General features: G+C 40.5%; 2 protein-coding genes across 3 annotated transcripts; one reads left to right on the plus strand and one right to left on the minus strand.

Annotated features, from left to right (window-relative positions):
• Nucleotides 1-5: 5 nt before the first annotated feature.
• E2F5 (E2F transcription factor 5) lies at nt 6-10,233 on the plus strand. The gene is made up of 9 exons (XM_053466728.1): nt 6-264; nt 6,417-6,526; nt 6,790-6,952; nt 7,451-7,493; nt 7,935-7,999; nt 8,652-8,896; nt 8,990-9,165; nt 9,309-9,353; nt 9,985-10,233. The coding sequence occupies exons 1-9, from the start codon at nt 151-153 to the stop codon at nt 10,092-10,094; spliced, it is 1,071 nt and encodes a 356-aa protein (XP_053322703.1). The 5' UTR covers nt 6-150; the 3' UTR covers nt 10,095-10,233.
• A 1,465-nt stretch (nt 10,234-11,698) lies between these two features.
• RBIS (ribosomal biogenesis factor) lies at nt 11,699-14,415 on the minus strand. 2 transcript variants are annotated; one of them, XM_053466739.1, is made up of 4 exons: nt 14,289-14,415; nt 12,998-13,114; nt 12,606-12,713; nt 11,699-12,072 (listed from the first exon to the last, which is right to left on the minus strand). In XM_053466739.1, the coding sequence occupies exons 1-4, from the start codon at nt 14,331-14,333 to the stop codon at nt 12,004-12,006; spliced, it is 339 nt and encodes a 112-aa protein (XP_053322714.1). In that variant the 5' UTR covers nt 14,334-14,415; the 3' UTR covers nt 11,699-12,003. The 2 variants fall into 2 exon arrangements, with proteins under 2 accessions (XP_053322714.1, XP_053322715.1); XM_053466740.1 differs by having other exon boundaries at nt 14,202-14,305.
• Between the last annotated feature and the right edge of the window lie 6,907 nt (nt 14,416-21,322).

Consider the following 21,322-nt stretch of genomic DNA (forward strand, 5'->3'; position numbering starts at 1 on the left):
TTGTGTTTCCCTGGTAACGAGTATAGAGTATCGTCACTTCCGGCGTGCTTTCCCCTTCTCGTGGTGTTCCTCGTGGTCGGTCCAGTTTAGCCGTTCAGACCGCGATATTGGGGCGGGCTTTAGAGGCCCGCCCCGATCACACCGACCAGGATGGCGGAGCCAGCTGGGGTCTCGAGTCGGCATGAGAAGAGTTTGGGATTGCTTACCAGTAAATTCGTGTCGCTCCTTCAGGAAGCTAAGGATGGAGTGCTGGACCTGAAGGTGGTGAGTAAGACCTCAGAGGCACCAAGCGCTGAGTGACAGGAGTGGGCTGGTGACACTTGGGGCTATTCATTAAATGGAGAATTAAGAGCCTTGAAGAGCCAACCCCAGAAGATCCTGGTTGGCCCTATATATTGCATAATTCAGTCAGATTTCTATGTGTATGAAATTATGCATTATACAGGGCCACTTTAGGCCTATCAGTGGAGTAACGTGCTATTGATGGTCCGCCATAATGCATAGTGAAGCGAGGGAGCTGAAGTCTTCTCCTGCACATTGCCCCTTTGCTGAATAAACCCACCTTGACATCTGAATTGGTGGTCCTCACACTTAGGGATTCAGCTGGAGGTGGGGGATGGAAACCTGCACATGTCATGAATGATTTCTCACCTGTTTGGTTGACCCAGAAATAGGTTGGTGGCAGGTGGACAGGTAGCTGCTCTTATAGCTGGGACTCCAGTATCCTGAGTGTAGAAGAACCCCAGAGTGACAACCGGATCCTAATGCAGACTGGTGGACCTTGGCATTTGTGTTGGATGACTTGTGGGGTCTTCTAGAATAGCACGAGTCATGGTCACTGCACTTTTTATTTCTTTTAATGTTTTCATGGGGTTGATGAACCGTTAAGATTTATCACCTTGAAAGGCTGTCTTCTTGAACCATTTCACATGTAGAAACTGTCATTTGTCATTGTGACGGACGCATTTAATATGTGTGCTGCACACTGATGGAGGTTTGGGACTAGAGTAGAAGACTGTTAAACAAGAGTGCACAAGATGTTGGCTTGTAAAATCAATAGTGCATGTGCAGCATGAATAAGTCAAGAGAAGATGAGGTGGGGCAATAAATCAACTGAAACAAACGAAAGACTAAAGGTGTAAAACAGATTATTTTTACATTGACAATTTTATATATTGAGGGTTAATTAGTTGGATATATCATACAGCAGTTTCTTGTTGAATTGTACAGGAATTGCTGGTCCACAACATAGGCAGTTGTAGTGGTTTCCATTTACAGATCAATATATAGATATATATTATACTTGCTTTAGGGATGGTGATTTTGTAAAGAGAGGTTCTTATGCTACTTATGCCTTCGTTACATTTACCTGTAACTCCAGGGTGCATGTGTTTTAATATACAGGTTTGGAAGTGTTGTGTGTAGGTGACTCGGATAGTTAATTGCTGATGTTGTCTCCTGGGTTAGCTGGTAGAACCGTCTCTCTAGAATTTGCCCTGTGCTTTCCAGTTCTAAGAAAACCACCAGGAAATCATCAATGGCTGGTTACTCCGAATGGAACAAAATTTAGTGATGTTGCCAATTGTTGAAAGAAATTGACTTTTTAATCACTTGGTGTAATTGGTGTCGAGAGTTCAGAAATATGGAGCTTTTGGTTGACTTCATCTGCTGCAGTCCACCCTCCTCCCATAGAGTGCATCTATTCCCTGACACTCTGATGGGCTTCAGTGAGACATGTCAACATCTGAAGATGCAAGAGATCTATCTCTTCATGAAGGATCAATTTGCTCCTAAAGGCCCAGATGTTGCATTAGCCTGGGTTCTTTAATGGGAATCTATGATGCTTGTGAGTCTCCCCTTTCTCTGTAGACTGGTTCTGTTGGGAGCATGGCCTGAGCGCCATTAGCAGGCCACGTGCTGTCTGATTCCAGTCCTGAGCCCTGCAGGTACAAGAGAATGGCTTATTTATTGTGCTAAGCTGCTGCTTGTTACATTATCTTCAGAATTATACTTTGTCTAGGTTTTTTGTTTCATAATATAATTTTTTTTTTCTTGTGAGTAGAGCTGAAACAACGAATCGATAAAATCGATAATAATCGATAACGGAAATCATCGATAACGATTTCCGTTATCGATTAATCGAGTGATCAATTCGTTGTTGGAGCACTCGGCTCCTTTTACTTACCTCCGCGAGCGTTCCCCGCTTCTGCTACACGCTCTGCAGTCTCCGCCTTCTTTTAGCTACGTGACGGATGTGACGCGTTCCGGAGGTAAGTATTCTTCATGTCTATGTGCACGGATCGCACAGAGCCACTCGCACAGAGCGAATCGCTCTGTGCGAATGGAGCCACTCGCACAGAGCGGTTCGCTCTGTGCGAGTGGCTCCACTCGCACAGAGCGGTTCGCTCTGTGCGAGTGGCTCCATTCGCACAGAGCGGTTCGCTCTGTGCGAGTGGCTCCATTCGCACAGAGCGGTTCGCTCTGTGCGAGTGGCTCCATTCGCACAGAGCGGTTCGCTCTGTGCGAGTGGCTCCATTCGCACAGAGCGGTTCGCTCTGTGCGAGTGGCTCCATTCGCACAGAGCGGTTCGCTCTGTGCGAGTGGCTCCATTCGCACAGAGCGGTTCGCTCTGTGCGAGTGGCTCCATTCGCACAGAGCGGTTCGCTCTGTGCGAGTGGCTCCATTCGCACAGAGCGGTTCGCTCTGTGCGAGTGGCTCCATTCGCACAGAGCGGTTCGTGAGTGTGGGTGCAGGGCAGAGTGGGGGTGCAGGGCAGAGTGGGGGTGGGGGTGCAGGGCAGAGTGGGGGTGGGGGGTGCAGGGCAGAGTGGGGGTGGGGGGTGCAGGGCAGGAGACTGGGTGCAGGGCAGAGTGGGGGTGGGGATGCAGGGTGTGAGTGTGGGTGCAGAGCAGAGTGGGAGACTGGGTGCAGGGCAGAGTGGGGGTGGGGATGCAGGGCAGGGTGTGAGTGTGGGTGCAGGGCAGAGTGGGTGCAGGGCAGAGTGTGAGTGTGGGGGCAGGGCAGAATGTGGGGGCAGGGCTGGGTGCAGGGCAGAGTTAGAGACTGGGTGCAGGGGCACAGTGCAAAGTGCTGGGTGCAAAGTGCCAGTGCTGGGTGCAAAGTGCCAGGGCTGGGTGCAAAGTGCTGGGTGCAAAGTGCCAGGGCTGGGTGCAAAGTGCAAAGTGCTGGTGCAAAGTGCTGAATGCTGGGTGCAAAGTGCTGGATGCAAAGTGCCAGGGCTGGGGCAAAGTGCTGGGTGCAAAGTGCTGGGTGCAAAGTGCCAGGGCTGGGTGCAAAGTGCTGGGTGCAAAGTGCCAGGGCTGGGTGCAAAGTGCAAAGTGCTGGTGCAAAGTGCTGAATGCTGGGTGCAAAGTGCTGGATGCAAAGTGCCAGGGCTGGGGCAAAGTGCTGGGTGCAAAGTGCTGGGTGCAAAGTGCCAGGGCTGGGTGCAAAGTGCTGGGTGCAAAGTGCTGGGTGCAAAGTGCAAAGTGCTGGGGCAAAGTTTCTTGAACAGTAATAGTCCACCTCTTTTCAGAATGTTTGGGGTTATTTTGTTTCATAAATATTGTGTTTGGGTTCTTGTACTTTGAAAATATTGTTTTTTATTACATCATAACAAAATAAGAATGTTAATGTAAATTTTAAGTTGTTTTTTAACATCCAGTTCATTAAATTCTTTTAAATAAACGAAAAATTTGCATATTGTTTTTTTTTATCCGATTAATCGATTAATCGAAAAAATAATCGGCCAACTAATCGATTATTAAAATAATCGTTAGTTGCAGCCCTACTTGTGAGTTTCATAATATTGATAGACTCCTTAATGACAATCAAATATGTTTCAAATAAATTGTACAATTGTTGCAAATGGCTGGGAATATTAAATCTATAGATATAAATGCCTCTGGGTTTTTGGTTTTACTTTCACTTCTTCTTCAAAGGTTACTGTAAGCAGTTATTGCCAGTTTCAAGTAGAAGGAAGGGACGAGGTGGCATTGCTCTGCTCATTCTAGTAACCAATTTACCGGATAGCTACTCGTATAAGTCCCAGTATATAACATGGAGACCGTATAACGTTCTATTTATTACATTGCATAGCAAATGACATGGCTCCTTTCATGTTATTGAACAGAAATGGAGATATTATATATATATAATCTATTTCTCTCTCTCTCTCTCTCTCTCTCTCTCTCTCTCTCTCTCTCTCTCTCTCTCTCTATAATTGTAACAAACCCATTAACCAACATGGCATTAAAATGCATTTCTCCTATATAACTTGACTCTGCATGGAATAGTCTATTCACTCTGGACCTCTATCCACCCGTCCTTATTTCTCCTTCTGTTGTGCTGCTGGTTATAAATGTTTCAGAACAGCCTAATTACGTTTAAATCCATTTATGATGCGTGGGGGGGGTCCACTTGATGAAATGTTGCAGATCCCTGTCCCGTGTGTGACTGTACTAAAGCAGCCAGTTATCATAGTAAGGCGCTCCCATTGAAAACTCTGGGGGGAGTACTTGCCCATGTGGCACACCGGTGCCTGGATGTATCCTCCATGAGCATTAAAACCTAAAGCTGGGTCGCACGTATCCAGCCGTCTGCCTTGAAGCCTTGAAGTTTTTATGTAAAGACTTCTAGTTGACTGTTCTGTGGAGAATGGCGTAGTGATGGAACTATACGCGTTTTCCTTTTAGCAAGCAATACACCTGTCCTTCTCCCTTGGGCAGATAGACCCTAGGCAGGTCTCACTTTGGTGGCTGTTAATACAGGGAGCAAGCAGTTACTTTAGCTGGAATCTCGGGCTATCTGCGTGGAGCCTTTAAATTAAATTGCCTAATTGATTAGAGGTCTTACAAAATCTCAAAGGGAATGGTATGTATTTCATGCCGATACAAATCTGCAACAGGGTAGACATTCTTGGTGGAACAAGCCAAATAAATGGCTAATGATTTGAGTAATTGGGAGAGTGGCAGCGGTGGTTTAATACTAAAAAATTTAAGATAATGCACTTGGGATATAAAAATCAAAAGGCAAAATATCAGGTGTGCTGTCTCGACAACAGAAGAGAGGGAGTTAATAAACACTTAATGCCATTCTATAGAGAGTTCTTAATAAGATCTTATAAAGCCAGAGCTATTAATGTATACCCCAGCAGAGAGACAGTTTTTGTTTAAAACTATAATGGCATTTTCTGTACAGCTTTCTTTTCCCTCCGTGCTGTGTATTGGAACGCTTGGGATTGTATAGCTGTGTATCTATACATAACACTCGGCCCTACAATAGTACAGTTCAGGATTGCCGGCGAGAATGTTGGTCAATCCAGATATTTATTTGGGGTAAATATTTAGCAGCCGGCTAGGTTTCTTTTGCTCACAAGTCTGCAATCCCAGTTTTGATAAGGAGCACACGTCCCGGAATATAAAGCGCTGCTCGGTGTGTGCCGAGTCATTGTTTAATCTTGTTGGCAGTTTTTCTCTTAAAGGAGTGTTGCCATTGAGGCTTTTAGCGTAACTCAATTAAAACTGCCTGTAGCACGTGCCAAGATAAATGAAGGAATTACCGTGCATATCCTGAGAAGGGGGTTAAACTATAATGAAGCAAACGTTTAGATCGCTTGGTTACTGACATGGAGTGATTTGCTTTCCTCATTCCTCGTTCTGTTTGTGTTGTGTGTTTATTAACTTGCGCTGTGCCTTCTTGCCGAGTATTTCCAGGTTGGCTTCTTTTTTTTTTTTGGGGGGGGGTATAACATGCATTTAACTTTCCAACGTAGGTTTTCGTTATATCTAAACACACGAAGTACACATATGTTGGTTCCCAGTGCACAACACAGGATTGAAGGCGCTACTGAACTCTTAATTATATAAGTTAACACTTTATAATAAAATTGAGAAAAGACAAAAGAAAAAAAAAAGGGGGGGGGAGACTAGTGTTTTGATAGGGGCTGTTGGACTCCCAACATAGACGAGCCAATAGAACCACATCCTCCTATATCTTTCATGTTGGTCCTCAGTGCACAGCCAGTTCCTCTAATGATCTTATATTCTCTGTAGAATCCACTCTCTGAACGAGGGTGGCATGAGGTCCATCTAATGTAACGGTATCAGAACCTTTGCAGCATTTAGTAAATGGCGTATTATCGTTTGGGTTTTTTTTGTTTTTATTTTTGTAGCTCGAGATCGGTTGGGTTGTGTGGTGGATCAGATATGGTCCCGGTAGGAACGGTGGAGGTCGGTCTGTGAATTTGTGTAAAGTTGCATGTATTTGTTTTCCAGAATGGAACTATCTTCAGGCAATTGACGGGATAAAAAACACTTGTTTCGGTGCTGGGTCCGTGTCACTGCTTTCCCAGACCATGCAAAGATGCATTGCTTTATTATTTTATCTATGTAATTCAGTTGTTTTAACCCCTGCAGGCAGCAGATACTCTTGCTGTAAGACAGAAGCGGAGAATATACGATATCACCAATGTTTTGGAAGGGATTGGGCTGATAGAGAAGAAATCAAAGAACAGCATTCAATGGAAGTAAGGACAAAGATCATAATATGCATGTTGATTAACCATTTGTTTTGTGTTTGTCCCTATGTTTAAGTGATCTCTTGTATAGTTGCTTTGTTTTACTTCCCTTGTAGATTGTCATCTATTTGAAACCAATAAATCACATAGTAGCTGGCAGTAACAATACAATTATTGCTGGGATATTGCATGACACGAGTAATGTTTCTTCTGTATCGTTTCAATGGCCACTCTTGGATTGGCTTAACACCTGTGCTATTATTTTCTCAAAGGGGTGTAGGTGCTGGATGCAACACAAAAGAAGTACTAGATAACCTGAGAAACCTTAAAGCAGAAATCGCAAACCTGGAGCTTAAGGAAAAGGAACTCGACCAACAAAAAGTGTGGCTTCAACAAAGCATCAAAAATATCATGGACGATCCAATCAACAGACCATATCCTTTTAATATTGAAGGCTTTTGTCATAAGACATGCACAAGGATTTGAAAATGTTAAATGCTTCCTAATGGTACCTATGGTACATGTGAATTTAATGAAATAACACTTTGGGGGGGTTATACAAGATTAGGGTAATCTGGTTTGGGCCTCCTCCTTTGTATGCAGACCTACCAAGTCACTACAAGTATCTGCACATAATGACTTTAGGACCTTAGCTTGGATAAAACTCATCACTCTAAAGGGAAAATGCTGACCATGATGACAAGTAAAATAAATCTGCCTGGTGTCTTCTAGAATGCATCTGTACAGAGCCCTGTGCCTTCACCCTTTCATAATCTGGCACTAAAGTCTATACACCAGGCTAACGGGCGGAATGTGTTAATGTTTTTTTTTGTTTTTTTTTTTATATAATAGAGTGTGCAGTTAAGTTTGTCTAAGTTTGTAAAAGTTAGAGTTCTGTGTATGTATAGGTTTATTCCTTAACATTGGTGTACGTTTTCATTTGTAACGCACGATGATGTCTGCAACAGCTTTAGTGGTATGTGCACTACATCTTATTACATATGCTTTCCAATTTTTAGAGATGGCGTCTTTAAAGCAGTTTTATGGTTGTCTTGTGTGTAGAGCCACAGTGTCTGTGTATGAAGAGCTATACTATGAAATGTTCAGTTTTTCAATTGATTTGAAACATATCTGACAAACATTGAGACGAAAAACCAAGTGACAATCTAATAATTCAAACCAATAAGTTTCCACTCTGGAAATGTGTAAATAAACCAGACGTTTTGTTTATTTGAGAAATGTAACCTGCTCTTCATATATTGCAGTTTATCTGTCTTTTTAGGGAGACGTGTTAGTCATTTTGAATGGTATTTCTCTTGGGAATCTTGTGATATGAACTGGCCAATATCTGCTCTATTTTGATTGTATGTTTATACGTATGTTTATAGGGATCATTGTATATCACATTTCTCTTTAGGAGACACACTTCTAGCAGTCCAAGCTCCATCAGGAACACAACTGGAAGTTCCCATTCCTGAAGTGGTATGTGGATCACTTGTATACTTATGTATCATTTTTCTACAGTAGAGTTGTAAGCTTATATGACAAAGTATGTGCACGCCTAACACCAATATGAACTTGTTGGGCATCCCAGTCCAAAACTGGGAGCATTAATATGGGGTTGCAGCTGAAGGAGCTTCCAGTCTTCTATAAGGCTTTTCACAGGATTTTGGGGTGTTTCTGTGGAAATTTGTGCCTGTTCAGCCAAACGAGCATCTGTGAGGTCAGGGAATGATGTTGGATGTGAAGGCCTGGCTTGCAATTGGTCTTTATCTCAAAGGTGTTCAATGGGGTTAAGGCTGGGGTGGGGGTTGTGCAGGCTACATGAGTTCCTCCTTGTAAAATTATCGTTATGGACCTTTGTTTATGGAGGTGTACTAAAACATGAAAGGGCCTTCCCCAAACTGCTACCACAAAGTTGAAAGCATAAAACTAAAATGTCTTTGTATGCTGTAGCATTAACATTACCCTTCGCATTACATTGGGCACTGTGCATTCTGGTAGTGTTCTTCTTGCATCTGCTACCCCAGATTTGTCCATCAGACTTCAGTGAAGCGTGATTCGACTCTAGACGGGCGTTCAATTCAGACTGTTTGCAGTGAGTGTCTGTTGTTTTTCCCCCCCACCTTTAAAGGGCCAAAATGGACAGAAGAAGTATCAGATCAGTTTAAAGAGCACCGCTGGACCAATTAATGTGCTTCTTATTAATAAAGAGTCTGGCTCCTCCAAGCCAGTGGCGTTTCCAGTTCCTCCTCCCGATGACCTTTCTCAGCCTGGAATGCCTGCGCCGAGTAAAGAAAGCTCAACACAGAATACCTCTGGACAGACAGACGCTGTTCAGAACCCCAGTCAAACACATGACCCGGCATCAGGTGAGTGGTATTAATGTGCCGCTCGAAAGCATGAGCTGATTGTTACCCAGGTCTGTTGTCATTTGTGTGGTTTGTTTTATCTTCTAGATTTACAAGGGAGCACGCCTGCAGCTTGTTACACGGGGGTACCAGAGTCCATTTTATATGCTGGTCTTGATGCAGCTTCAGTACAAACCGCTTCTGGCTCCGGTACATATTCACCTCTGCTCCCCGCTGAAGACGCCAGCATCCTTAAACCCGGCGCATTTGATATCACAAAAATGGATGAGACGGAAGGTAACGTTTGTGTAGTTTGTATTTCTGGGTTACATGTAGGGTCTTTGGTATTTTCCATAACAGATGAACCATTTTAAATGGACTATTGAAACACGATAGCATCTTTTACATTTTTTAATGTTCATGGATTTCCTTTTTCTTAGGTCAAATATGCGGTGATCTAATTGACGAACTGATGTCTTCTGATGGTATGTATAAAAATTACATAAATTTACTGCTGTAAGGATGGCGTGAGTTTGTATACAACCCAGATATCTTATATTTAGTACCCAGACAATCATTTGAGAAGACATTTTTAATTGGGAATATGTTAACAAGATCTACTTGAGATTATGGTCTGCTAATGCTTTGCCTAGTAATATCAAGATCTTTGTGCTCCCCAAACTTTCTTTAGCGTATCTAAGTTTAAAAAAGCTCACAGCTAATAAAGTACTGCAGTTGCAGTTAGTTTTTCTTAACATCTAACAGTCGTAATTTACATTCTTCACCTTCTATTAGGAAACCTCTTCTGTTTGTGTTCTCCACTCCCAGCAATGGAATTTAATTTCCAGTAATATTGTTACTGGTTTAAATCCTCAAAGCTACAAATCTACTTTAATCCCTTAGCAGCCTAAGGAAGTGGAGATTTAACCCATTAAGGCATTTCATCTACCTATACTCAAATGCTATATAATGCTGCTATGAAAGTCTACTGAGATAAAGCCCTGCGGTACTTTCCTTCTCAAAGGGTTCAAGGGTTACAACTAAACGATTTCTACACCTGTTCTGCTTTGGAAGTGAAATTAAAAAATGTTTATTGAAATCCATTTTCTCTTCTAGTGTTTCCTTTATTGCGACTTTCCCCGACTCCAGGAGATGATTACAACTTTAACTTGGATGACACCGAGGGAGTCTGTGACCTGTTTGATGTGCAGATACTAAACTATTAGATTTTAATTTTTTCTTTTGGATTTTTATCTACCTCTTGTTTGCCTTACACGACTCTACCAGTGAGCTAAACGCTACTTAGGATTACCTATGTTTACTTTTTTTTTTGTACATTGTAACTAGATTTTATAAGTAATTCTAGATATTTTTATAATCAAAGCTGTATATTCCTGATTAACGCTGTAGAGACTACAGTTTGGGTTGTTTTTCTTTTTATTCTAGGTGCAAAATTGACTGCCACGTTCATTATTGGCATTATTGTCTAACCTGATTTTGGTTAAGATTCTCTTTGCCATGAACAAACTCCCCCCCCCCCTCCACTGGGTTTATTAATTTTGTAACTTGTGATGTTAATGTAGGATCAACTCAATCTGCTAAGCTTTTTTTCCTGCTTTATTATGTGGTGGCCATGATCAGCTTTTGGTGCAATAAAAGGTTAGCAGACGCATTTTGTAATACCTACCTCCCCCCCTCCTATTAGGGCCAGCATTATATCCCCCAACATTTGTTTTTAGATTTCCTTGCAGGGTTCAACCTCAAACCCTTGGCTGGCTTCTCCTGTGATAAATGAGCTACCTTTTTGATGCCATTGGATCACTAATGTGACGTTTGTGGAAGGATGCATCATTGATGGCTGTGCCGTCCTTTGTCTGGATGTTTGCCGAGGCTGACCCTTAAGATTTGACAAGGCAACATCCATCAGAACTATCACTGATGAATAAACCTTAAAGTTGTATATGGGGCAATTTGTACTATTTCATTGGTTTTCCAAGTGATAGCACTTACCTCTTCATGTTTATGAAGCACTATTCTGAAGGGCAGGGCTTAACTGCTCATATAGCTGTAATGTATGGAAGTAGCATGTAGCTCTGTAGTGCCCGGACAACACTATTTATTGCCCCCTTAATGGGTGAGTTATAAACACTATTGAATATGCATATTAGATCCACAATACAGGAGGTGGCCCTTGAAATGGAAGGTATTACAAAATCTATTCACGTTAATGGCGCCAGTGTTATCTTTGTAAAACTGCCATAATGTTTTTTTGTTTTAATCTTGTTCTTTAAGACTAGCAAAGCACTTTTGGACTGGGATTGTATAACTTCTTGTATATACGTTTTTGCTGTCAAAGTAGTCTAGGACCCACAGGCTTTTTCCTCTGCTTTTCAGTCCAAAGCAATAACAAATCAATACTAGTCTTAACGTAGCACACATTTTGTGTAATTACCATACTGGAAAACAATTATAAATGACAAAACGCTATTTGTAAATGGATTTTTCAATATTTCATATTTTTCACCATTCTTCTTGCATAGTTTTTTTTTTTTTTTACATAGCCATTTACTGAAATGTTGCAGAGTGATATTCCAATGATAAAATACCTGTTGAATCTTTTTTTCTACCTATGTACATATAGAATTGAACATAATTTCCTTTCCCTGCTGGTAGGCAGGGGATGTTAGTTCTTTAAATGATCATTCCAGTACCATCCTCTGCACTCTACACACTTGCTGTAGTGCACCCTCTATTTTGGCACAACTTATTTGCTAGGATGGCACATTTATTCTATAAAACTAACAAAATATAGTGATAGGCTAACTTCAAATTATGGATACAAGGATAGTTAAGCAGTTTATTTATTGGGAAACATCAACCAAATAAGCTGCCTGGAAGTCACTGCCAATTTCAAGCCAAACCTTAAAGTTAAATGACATTAATCTGCGTGATGAAGTTAGTGAAGTGCCTTGTTGATTACCGACGTGTAATGCTACGCCTTTCTGCACAATTGGTTTTTGTTCCTTTCCTTGATTTCTAACTGTCTGTGTTAATAAACCAGTGCCTGTTAACTTTTTTTTTTTTTAATAAACATGTATAGATAAATTACATTTTTGTTTCTTTTATAAAGGTTTATTACAATTGTGAGAACAAATCTGCAGCATTGTCTACATCTGCTGGTGCATTCAATGTCTTTTTGGGGATCTAAAAAAGAAAAAAACAAAAAACAGAATTTAAGAGTACAAGGGGTACTTTATTTTCATATTACCCGCTGGTCTGCAATTAAACTACGTTTAGTGGGGGTGATATAACATCACACCTTTCTTCAGTACTGCAGTTAAACCCCCTTCACAGCAAGAGGCATTGTACACTATAACCATTCTTACACACACACTATCACCCCACTTTTCTGGATTTTTGGGGGTATTGTGAATATTTTACCTAAAATTTTAAGGTTTATCTGCTATATAGTGTGCTTTACAGTAAACTATACCATGTCTTATAAAAAAAAAAAACATACCATACAAAGGAAGCTACTACTACATGGGTAGTCATATATAATAATGACTGTAATGGCAGAGACGATGCTTGTACATAACAGTTTGTGTTCTCCCAAGTGCCTGTGCAGAAGTGTTAAGACCATAATCAGTGCGCAGAATAAAGTTAGTCCCCACTGCCAAAAGGGCTTGTGTTGATTTATGGAATGGGAAAAAGTATAAAGCGTATTCAGACATTACCTGGTTCTTTGGTTTGGATGATCTATCCTTTTTCAGTTGTGCCACCTCTTTGTGTAGGCCTGTAAAAGCAGTGTTGACCGTGCTCACCTTCTCCTTGGTTACAGTGATCTGTTAAGTAAAGGTTTAGTTAGAACACTAGAGCTATGGTGTGAAATAACGCGGAGGAAACTGGAGCTGCAGAACTTGGCATCAGAAGTGGACCTGATGGTTTTCCCAAGACACCTTTACATGTGGCCCATACAGGTCTGGTATATGTAATCCTTCCATTCAATGAAATTATCCCACCCAATGTAATTTTTATATTTATATATATATATATATAATTAATGGAGTGTTTTAAACTCTGGGCTGGAATCTAAAGATGGGAAGGCATAAATTAAATCAGCGCTGACCTTCTTGAGATTTGTTTTCACTGACTTGGCTTTATTTTTTACTTTTACACTCTTGCTGTTTGCCACGTGAAACACATTCTTCTGTTTCTGTGCCTTGCCTTTGCTTTTTGCCATTGTCTGTGGAGAAATAAAGCATATTCATTTTTTAAAACAAAGACCATACAAAAGTTATAAGTGGACTAAAGTCAATCTATTTTAGTTACCATCATAAGCATCTGATGGTAACTATGGGCGCTGTCGCCCTCCATATTTTGCAGGACTGCATCTTGCCTAACATAGATCCAAAACAGTACATGTGAGATTTCAAACAAATGCATGACCTCAATCTTCAAGTCGATGCTGGAATCATCAGTATTTATGATTGAAGGAACTGATTTGCCGAATGTTACACAACAAGAAAGTTAAGTAAGCAGAGTTTGAAGCACTTTCGCAGTCAAACATTTGAACCCACACAGAACAACACTTCTTCATCAATCATCTGCGTGACCTGATGTCATCAGCCATCTACTCTCTCTTCTTTCTCTTTGGGATTTATACAATAGTAGCCAAAAAAATAGCAACTGTCTCGTCACAGACTTCCCTAATCATTCTTGTAACTGAATGATAGGAGAATAGTGCCAACATATATTCGGAATGGTAGTAATGATAAATGAAGCTGCGGCACACATAAGAAACATCAGCTCTATAACCCACAGGTCACCGGTTTCCATTTGGCCAGCACTCGTCTTTGTGCCATACAGCAGAATCTTTGATGCAGCGGATTCACGGAGCATGTAATTTGCCGCCGTTACTATGACGATATACCGCAGATATGTGGGAACTGTGTTCTTTAGTTTTGTACGTTAGATTTTCAATAATAAACATGTATAGCTACTGCCGCTTGGCTGGCCTTTATGCCTTGTTATTCTTTATGTTAAAATGCATTATTGTTACAGCCTGGGTGTAATTATTTGAATTATTGATTATTAGAAACCAGTGAATAACTTTTACAGATCATTTATATCGCCATGTAACTGCGGGGACTGAGTGAGACATGGCGTTCAGTATAGAAGAGGTTCCTTTCTACAATAACATGTAGCAAGACAGCATAAATAAAGTTTGACTTGTTTCAGCAGTTTAGATGACAAGGTCTAACCATCTGGAATCCCTACACACGTCACTGATTACATTTTCATTCCCAGGGCCTTTAAAACACGGAATTTACCTAAGCTCAGAGGAAATATCCCGACGCCGAACAAATGAAACCTATTCTAAACGTCGCACTTAATGCCCCTTCCCGTATAGATCTTACCCCGGAAAGTAGACGCTCGAATGCTTCTGTATACGAGTGGCACATGTGCGAGTGACATCATCCGCGTGCGACATCAACCATAGGGGTAGAGTTCAAACCACTAGAGTCGGAAATACTTCACTTATTTGAGTGTGCAGTAGCAGCTATAGAGGCGACATAGGGGGTTTATTACTACGCGAGTCTAGACGAAAAATGAAACCGAAGCCTAATCATTACATCCGCTGGAGTATAGAATTGGTTTTAGAGTAGCTCCCGTAGTGTAGATTGAGACGGGCAGTAGTGTTTAATCTCTGGTGATTATAACTCTTGAAGGCTGCGTGTAAAGAGTTTGTGTTGGTATTCTGGGTGTGATGGGAGGCGAATTAAAGTAAAAGATTAGGGATTTCCGATGGCAGCGAATCTCAGGATAGGCGAATGAATCCTTTAGGTGCTGCATGACCTGGAAACCATGAAAGCTATCAATTCCAGCTTAGTTTGAATATTAGGTACCTGGGTCTGATTCAGTGACTTGTATTGGCATTACTTGTTTTAAAGGGAGGTGCATAATAAAGCAATTTACCCCATCGAACGCTATATTTAAAAAAAAAAAATAGAAACGCCAGAGTATTGCAAAACTTTACATGCACTCATTTTTCCACCAGCCTTTGTCAAATTTGTGGTAGTAATTTTATGGGGGGGGGGGTTCACACACATTGTACTTCAGGTATGAATTTATTGTTCCTGGTAAATGTCACTGCCATACAACTCCCAATATGTGTTCAGCAACATGTCCTGAGTACAGTGATAGCCACCATACATATGTTTGTCAGGCTGTTTTGGGGGCAAAAGGCCACATTAGGGACATGCGTAATTCAGATTCTCAACTTAGAATTTAGACATCTGGTCATACTGCAGCCGTGTACTGTTTGGGACATATTTGAAGCCAGACAATTCAATTTACCCAATCAGGCCATAAACTAGACGCACCAATTGTATTTAAATGGTGGTATTTTACCTCAAAATTATATAGTAGCTTGGACAAAGAGACAGTTGTGTAGAAGTTATTTACATGCAAGTGGTACCCTTTGTTCATAAGGAGGGTAATTAGGTCCCAAACAATCTTGACACTGGTTCCCAGATGTTCTAGGCAACCTGGAGGCTCGTGGTGGCTATCTTTTCCCTCATATACCCAGAAGGCCTGAGTACACTCAATCTCCCACTCACAGAGCTTATACACCTTCACTCCATACCTGGATCTCGTGCATGCAACATACTCCTTGAATCCCAACCTTCCCTTATACTTAAAGACATCATCAGGAAACTGCAAGGGGGTAAATCCTGTTACATCAATATTGATGCCAGGAATTGCAGTAAAATGAGGGATAGCTTTACCAATTAGGATCTACCCACTTCTCAGCAGCACTGCTATGACTACTTGTGGCAGGGGACCCAGCAGCTACAGATTCGTCGCTAGACTTTTTTTTCACATTTTCTTGGAACTGGATGGCTCACCTTATGATGTCACCTTAGGTGACATCACTGAAGTCTTTATTAAATTCGCCAATTAGCTGCTTGAACAGACCCCCACCTGCAGCGTTGGCCAAGTCAGTAAACGTGCCAGAAGATGTGCGTGCAATTTAGTGGCAGGGGAGGGGGAGGGGAAGGGGCAAATGCATATGGGGTTATTTAGCAAAATCCCCAATGCTTTCGGAAAAAGGAACACTATGTAAATTTAAAGAGACCTCTCAGTTATCGTATGCAGTAAAGTGCATATCATGGCTGCAGTGTCTCGAAGAGATTCAGTGGGGGTCTACAGAAAAATAGCACCTGTTAAAATTACACTAGTTATTTTAGTCAGATTTTGTAGATTGCAAAAAAAAGCATAATCCTAACACATCATTAAAGGTAAAACTAACCAGCAGATAAAATAACCGGTTCATTTTAATGTCAGAATATTATTTGTATGGCTTTCCACCATACTCAAGTCTCTTGTTTTCTGTAGTTACATTTTGTTAGTCATATGAAATATAATTAAATCACCTATTAGACACACAAAGTCTTTAGCCTAAAATTAAATGCTATGACTAAAAGAAAGCTTGTCAATGGAGACCAAATGACGAACTGGGATCTAGCCACATACCAAGATTATTTATTTAGAAAATGTTTTACCAGGAAGCGTTTTCAAAGTATGTCCAGGGGACAAAGTCCAGAAACAGTTTTCCATACAGAGTATGCAGTTATTGATATAGAGAAAAAAAACTACAAAATGCATGTACAGTGTAAATGGTGCTTTGTTTTTAGAAGTTGGAGACGCTCGTTTATTTTAAGTAGTTTAGCTTTTGTCCCAAACAATATGGACTCCGTTTTATCTGGGCTGGGGAATAGTTTGTTGCATCCTTAGAAACGTGATCTTAAAGCACGGTTTCCACTTGTGATAGTTTTGTCCTCCTCATATAAATGATGGTATCATCAGCATACATATGAGCGTTAGAGAGAACAGCAGGGGCACGGGGATGGATCCTTGAGGGAAGATGCCTTTGCAACGGACACATATTGAGTTCTATCAGATAGAAAGAATCGGAACCATCCGACCGACCGCTTGTATAGCAGAAGATCATAATCAACTGTATCAAAGGACTTTGCAAAGTCTAGGAAAACTGTCCCGGTTAGTTCACCTCTCTGCATTCCCATCTGGATATCATTGGTCACATTTAAGAGGGCAGTAACTGTGGTGTGATTAGAACAAAAGTCAGATTGAAGGAAGGTTAGAAAGTTGGACCTTTGATAATACTCACACAGTAGCTCATGGTCCCTTTTACTCCAAGACTTTAGAGAGCATAGGCAGCAATGACATAAGTCTGTAGTCTGACATATGTTAACATCACCATTTGTGTTGACAACCATTGATTATGTTTGCTTTTTACAACTTAAGATCAAAAACACAATTAAAAAAACTGCATTTTATTTAACACAGTATATATTAATGGGACATGCTGGTAGATTAACCTCTCATCTCTCAGATGCCGTGCAAGCAGATCCATTGGGAGGAAGTCACTTAGGATCATGTTGCTAGGGTTCGGCTCTGTGTTGGCGCTAGTGTGGAAGCAGAGTCATACAAATTGCTTGCGGCAAAGGGGGAATGCATGCATAGTTATGAAATGGAATCAGTCATCTCCAGTACATGGTACAGTATACAGCTTTCAGTGTATTTTTAATGTTAGGCTTCCTTATTTGCATTGTGTGCTCGAATTTTACTAGATGGTAGGTAAATGAAGAACCAATAGAACAATAATATATGTTGTATATCCCTACTACAGACCCTATCATTACAACTAGATGGTAGGGGAATACAGCTCTAATAGAACAGATTAATATACTCTAAGGACCACATCTAAAACATAGAGGCTTTTGACTTTTTCTTTATTTTTAAAAATGACTTTTTACTAATAAATGACTGATCAATGGTTACTTATCAATGTAGCAGGTTTCTGACAATGGTTCTATTCACACTATGTATCTGATTTTATCAGTAACGTATTATAACTACATAATTTCTATTTGCTGCAGGCAAATGCTGCCACCAACTGCATTTTTAAAATGTAAACCAGCAACATTCATTTTGTGTAACTTTAAGTATCATAAAAAAATTAACTGGACAGTGCTTACAAAATAGAGGGTATAACATTCCCCATAAAAATCACTATACACAGCTCTCAATAAATACATACATTTTTATTTTAAGATGTAGTGATCAATCTCTGTATATAGGAGATCAGTGATTTTTTTTTATTATTACCATCAATCTTTTAAAATTAACCATGTGCTTAGTGTTGCTTGTGTGTACTGATGGCATTCTTTTACTTGAACACTAGGTGGTGCTATTGGATTTTACATTATAGGATAAGTACAGCTAGGTAAATATTTTTTTCACATACACCTGTTTCATATAAATAAATTGGTAAACCGCATGCAGCTGGTTTCTCCAAGCTTCTGAACAACTTGTGCTAAACCTGTTTTTCACCTTCAGTCATTCAAAAGTAAAAATGTCTCGAAGAGGTCTGGATTGCCCCTCGTTAAATCCTTATTAAAAAATGTCTGCAGTAACTTGATATCTTTTTCTATGAATTTTATATATAAAAAAAAGCTGTCTGTCATGTTTTTTTAGTTTATAATTAAAGGACTATAAAAATATTCCACTAATCTGGGATGCTTGTAAAAATACATAGTTTGAGTTCTTACGCTTCATTCTTCATCAGATGGGTGAGTCTGGCTGTGCTCTTGCAAAACACAGTAAGCTTGGCCTGAGTTTCTATTTTATCCTTAGACACATGAAGGTTTAGGGACGCTAAAGTAAAAACCGTAATTGGGGAATGATAACGAGGATATCTAGCTACCCTACATTACACAATCTTTAGAAGGGAAGTTTGCGATTCCTTCTTTAAAAATCAATTTTACTGAGCACAAGTATATTCTTTTTCCTAAATAAAACTAAATTAATTTGCTCTACTTAATGTATGTGACATTTGTCTTACACTAAGTTCACCTAGGGGGGGTGCATCACTCCTAGCCCTAGGTGAAGTAGCTGGCCCCTCTGATGAGGTTGCCTACTGCTTTACCACCAGGCAGGATTATACTTAAAGATACTGGAATTAAAAGGAAAACTTCCAGGACCAAAGCTTCCGGGACCGAAGTTTCCTGGAGTACATTTATTTCCAAGAAAAGATTCTGAGCTGCTTCCTCACCTTTTAGAAATACCAATTCATCAATCACCTGATAAAGATGCATCATTAAAAGGAAGTTATTATGTATTGCAAAAACAGGCTTTTGCTGTCCTCTGATGCAGTACGGACTTTCCTTGTCTGTTCATTTTACTGGCATGTTCTAGTCATACGGCTCCTAGGTCATGAAGTCTGTTAGACACGTATGCCAAGCTTCATCAAGCAAAGCATTCACTGGTTATAATGCTTCTGTCTACGAAATCTGAAACATGAGTGACAAAACGTACAATTGTGTCACAGAGAGAATGAGCAAGGAACGAAGAGAATAATGTGTTGTTGGGCGTTGGCATGGTTACTAAGTAATTATCCTACAGTGAACAGGATCACATTTCACTATGTTCGTGATTTTGTAGCCTTCACTCGAAAGAAGGCATGTTACCTATGCATTGTGCTAGCCAAACAGTTACACACTTGTGTTTTATTGTGTTTATGATTTCTGTTTATAAATGCTTACTAAACGTAAAGTGCTAACCCCACTACAAGCTGTCTTTTTAGGGGGTTAATTTCAACATATGTACGCCATGTTGGACCATTGCATACTATGAACCCTTGGTGGTCCCTCGTGGCGTTTATTCACTTAGCTGTAAGTTGCAGGTGAGCTAAGTTTCTACCCAATAAGTCATTCCGCATTCTAACCGTTTCTACCTTACTGTATTATGAACCTAATTATAACTAGCCTATTTTCAATATGAGGCAACTAAATCTACCTGAAACATGACAACGTTTTGTCCCCTGAAGTCACTACAAATTGAGGAGGGTGTTTTATCTCTGGATAAGTAAAAATGAAATAGTTCCTACTGTAAATTAAGTGCTAGGAAACAGATAACCAAACACACGCACCAGGACAGGCGTTTCCACACCGACTCCCAGACACACACACCAGGACAGGCTCTGCCACAAGGAATAACCTAGGGGGGCAATTCCCCCCCTGCAGCGACGCCACTGTTCTGGGGTAATGTGATGAAGCACCGTTTTCACCAGGCCACAACTGGCCACCTGGCAAATGCTCCATAGGCCTAGCATAGGTCTCCTTAGTAGTGGCTGTCACACTACTGGAGTCTTGGGTCATTTCTTTATTGTAAATACAAACAAGGGTGGCAGACACCAGTCTAATCTAACAAGTGTAACTAAGACTTTTCCACCTTAGGTTTTCCACTAAATTTAATTCTAATAATAAAATAAAAATTGATAGGTTTGTTTCAATATAGTGAGGGCCCAATTACAGCGTATGCATATAAAATAAAAACTATACCAGACTTATGATATATTTTACCCTCAAAAAAACAATACAACTAAATACACGTCACGGCCCATATGTATACAAAGTTCATGCATGTTTTCAGTGAAAAATGTAACGCATTGGTTTCTGAGGATGACAAGAAACATGTTACAAAGTAATGTGATACACCTGCTTCTGGTATCCCATTGTCGTCATTTTGCATTGTTACACAGCATATACACTAATGTTTCCTCTTACCTTAAACTCAGATGACCAACGCACAATGTATTCTTTAAGTGCAGCTCCAGCATGTAACTAGTGTCAAATTTTGTTGCAGGATTGGTTGTCTTAGATATTCCGAAACAAAATATCACCATGACCCCTGGGCTAAAAGGTTTGGAGTTCCTATTATTTAACTAATCGGTTGCATCCTTTATTGTTCTAGTCTGGGCTCTCAAACTGCAGTTTATATGAGGGTGCTCTATGGAAATATCTCCACAGTTTCACCATTTATTACTGGATGATAGGGCCTATTCAGCAAAGCAGCCAACATCAATTATCATGTGTTAGTCCTCCTAAACCTTGTAGAAAAAGAGATTTGAGGGGAAAGCATATTTAGCACAGTATCTGTGCAGTAGAGAAGGGCTAATCATCTGTAGGTCTCTATTTTTATGAAGCCGCTAAGAAAATATGTAATTTCCCAGCTTCCCATATGTCTACCACTTACTGGATCTCATGGTTGATTCATGTTGTCATTGGATTCCATCAATGAAAATGTGGACACGATTGCTCAAGGACAGCATTAGACATGATTCTAGAGGAACTTCTTGCTGTTGGTCAGTTTGGGTATAGATTTATACATGCAATTAAGGGACAGCATTTCAAGTATAACCTCTAGAGAGAGGAAGGCTCTCATTACTGGGGTTCTCCATATTTAGATGAATTTAGCACAGTTTTGGAACAATGCATTGTCAGAAATACAACGACATGAGAGATTCCAAGTGAAAGCAAGCTCTGATTACCCGTCTCACCATGTTTTGAAGTTCAGCATTTCAGTA

The sequence above is a fragment of the Spea bombifrons genome, chromosome 5 (genome assembly GCF_027358695.1).
Source record: "Spea bombifrons isolate aSpeBom1 chromosome 5, aSpeBom1.2.pri, whole genome shotgun sequence".
NCBI lineage: Eukaryota > Metazoa > Chordata > Amphibia > Anura > Pelobatidae > Spea > Spea bombifrons.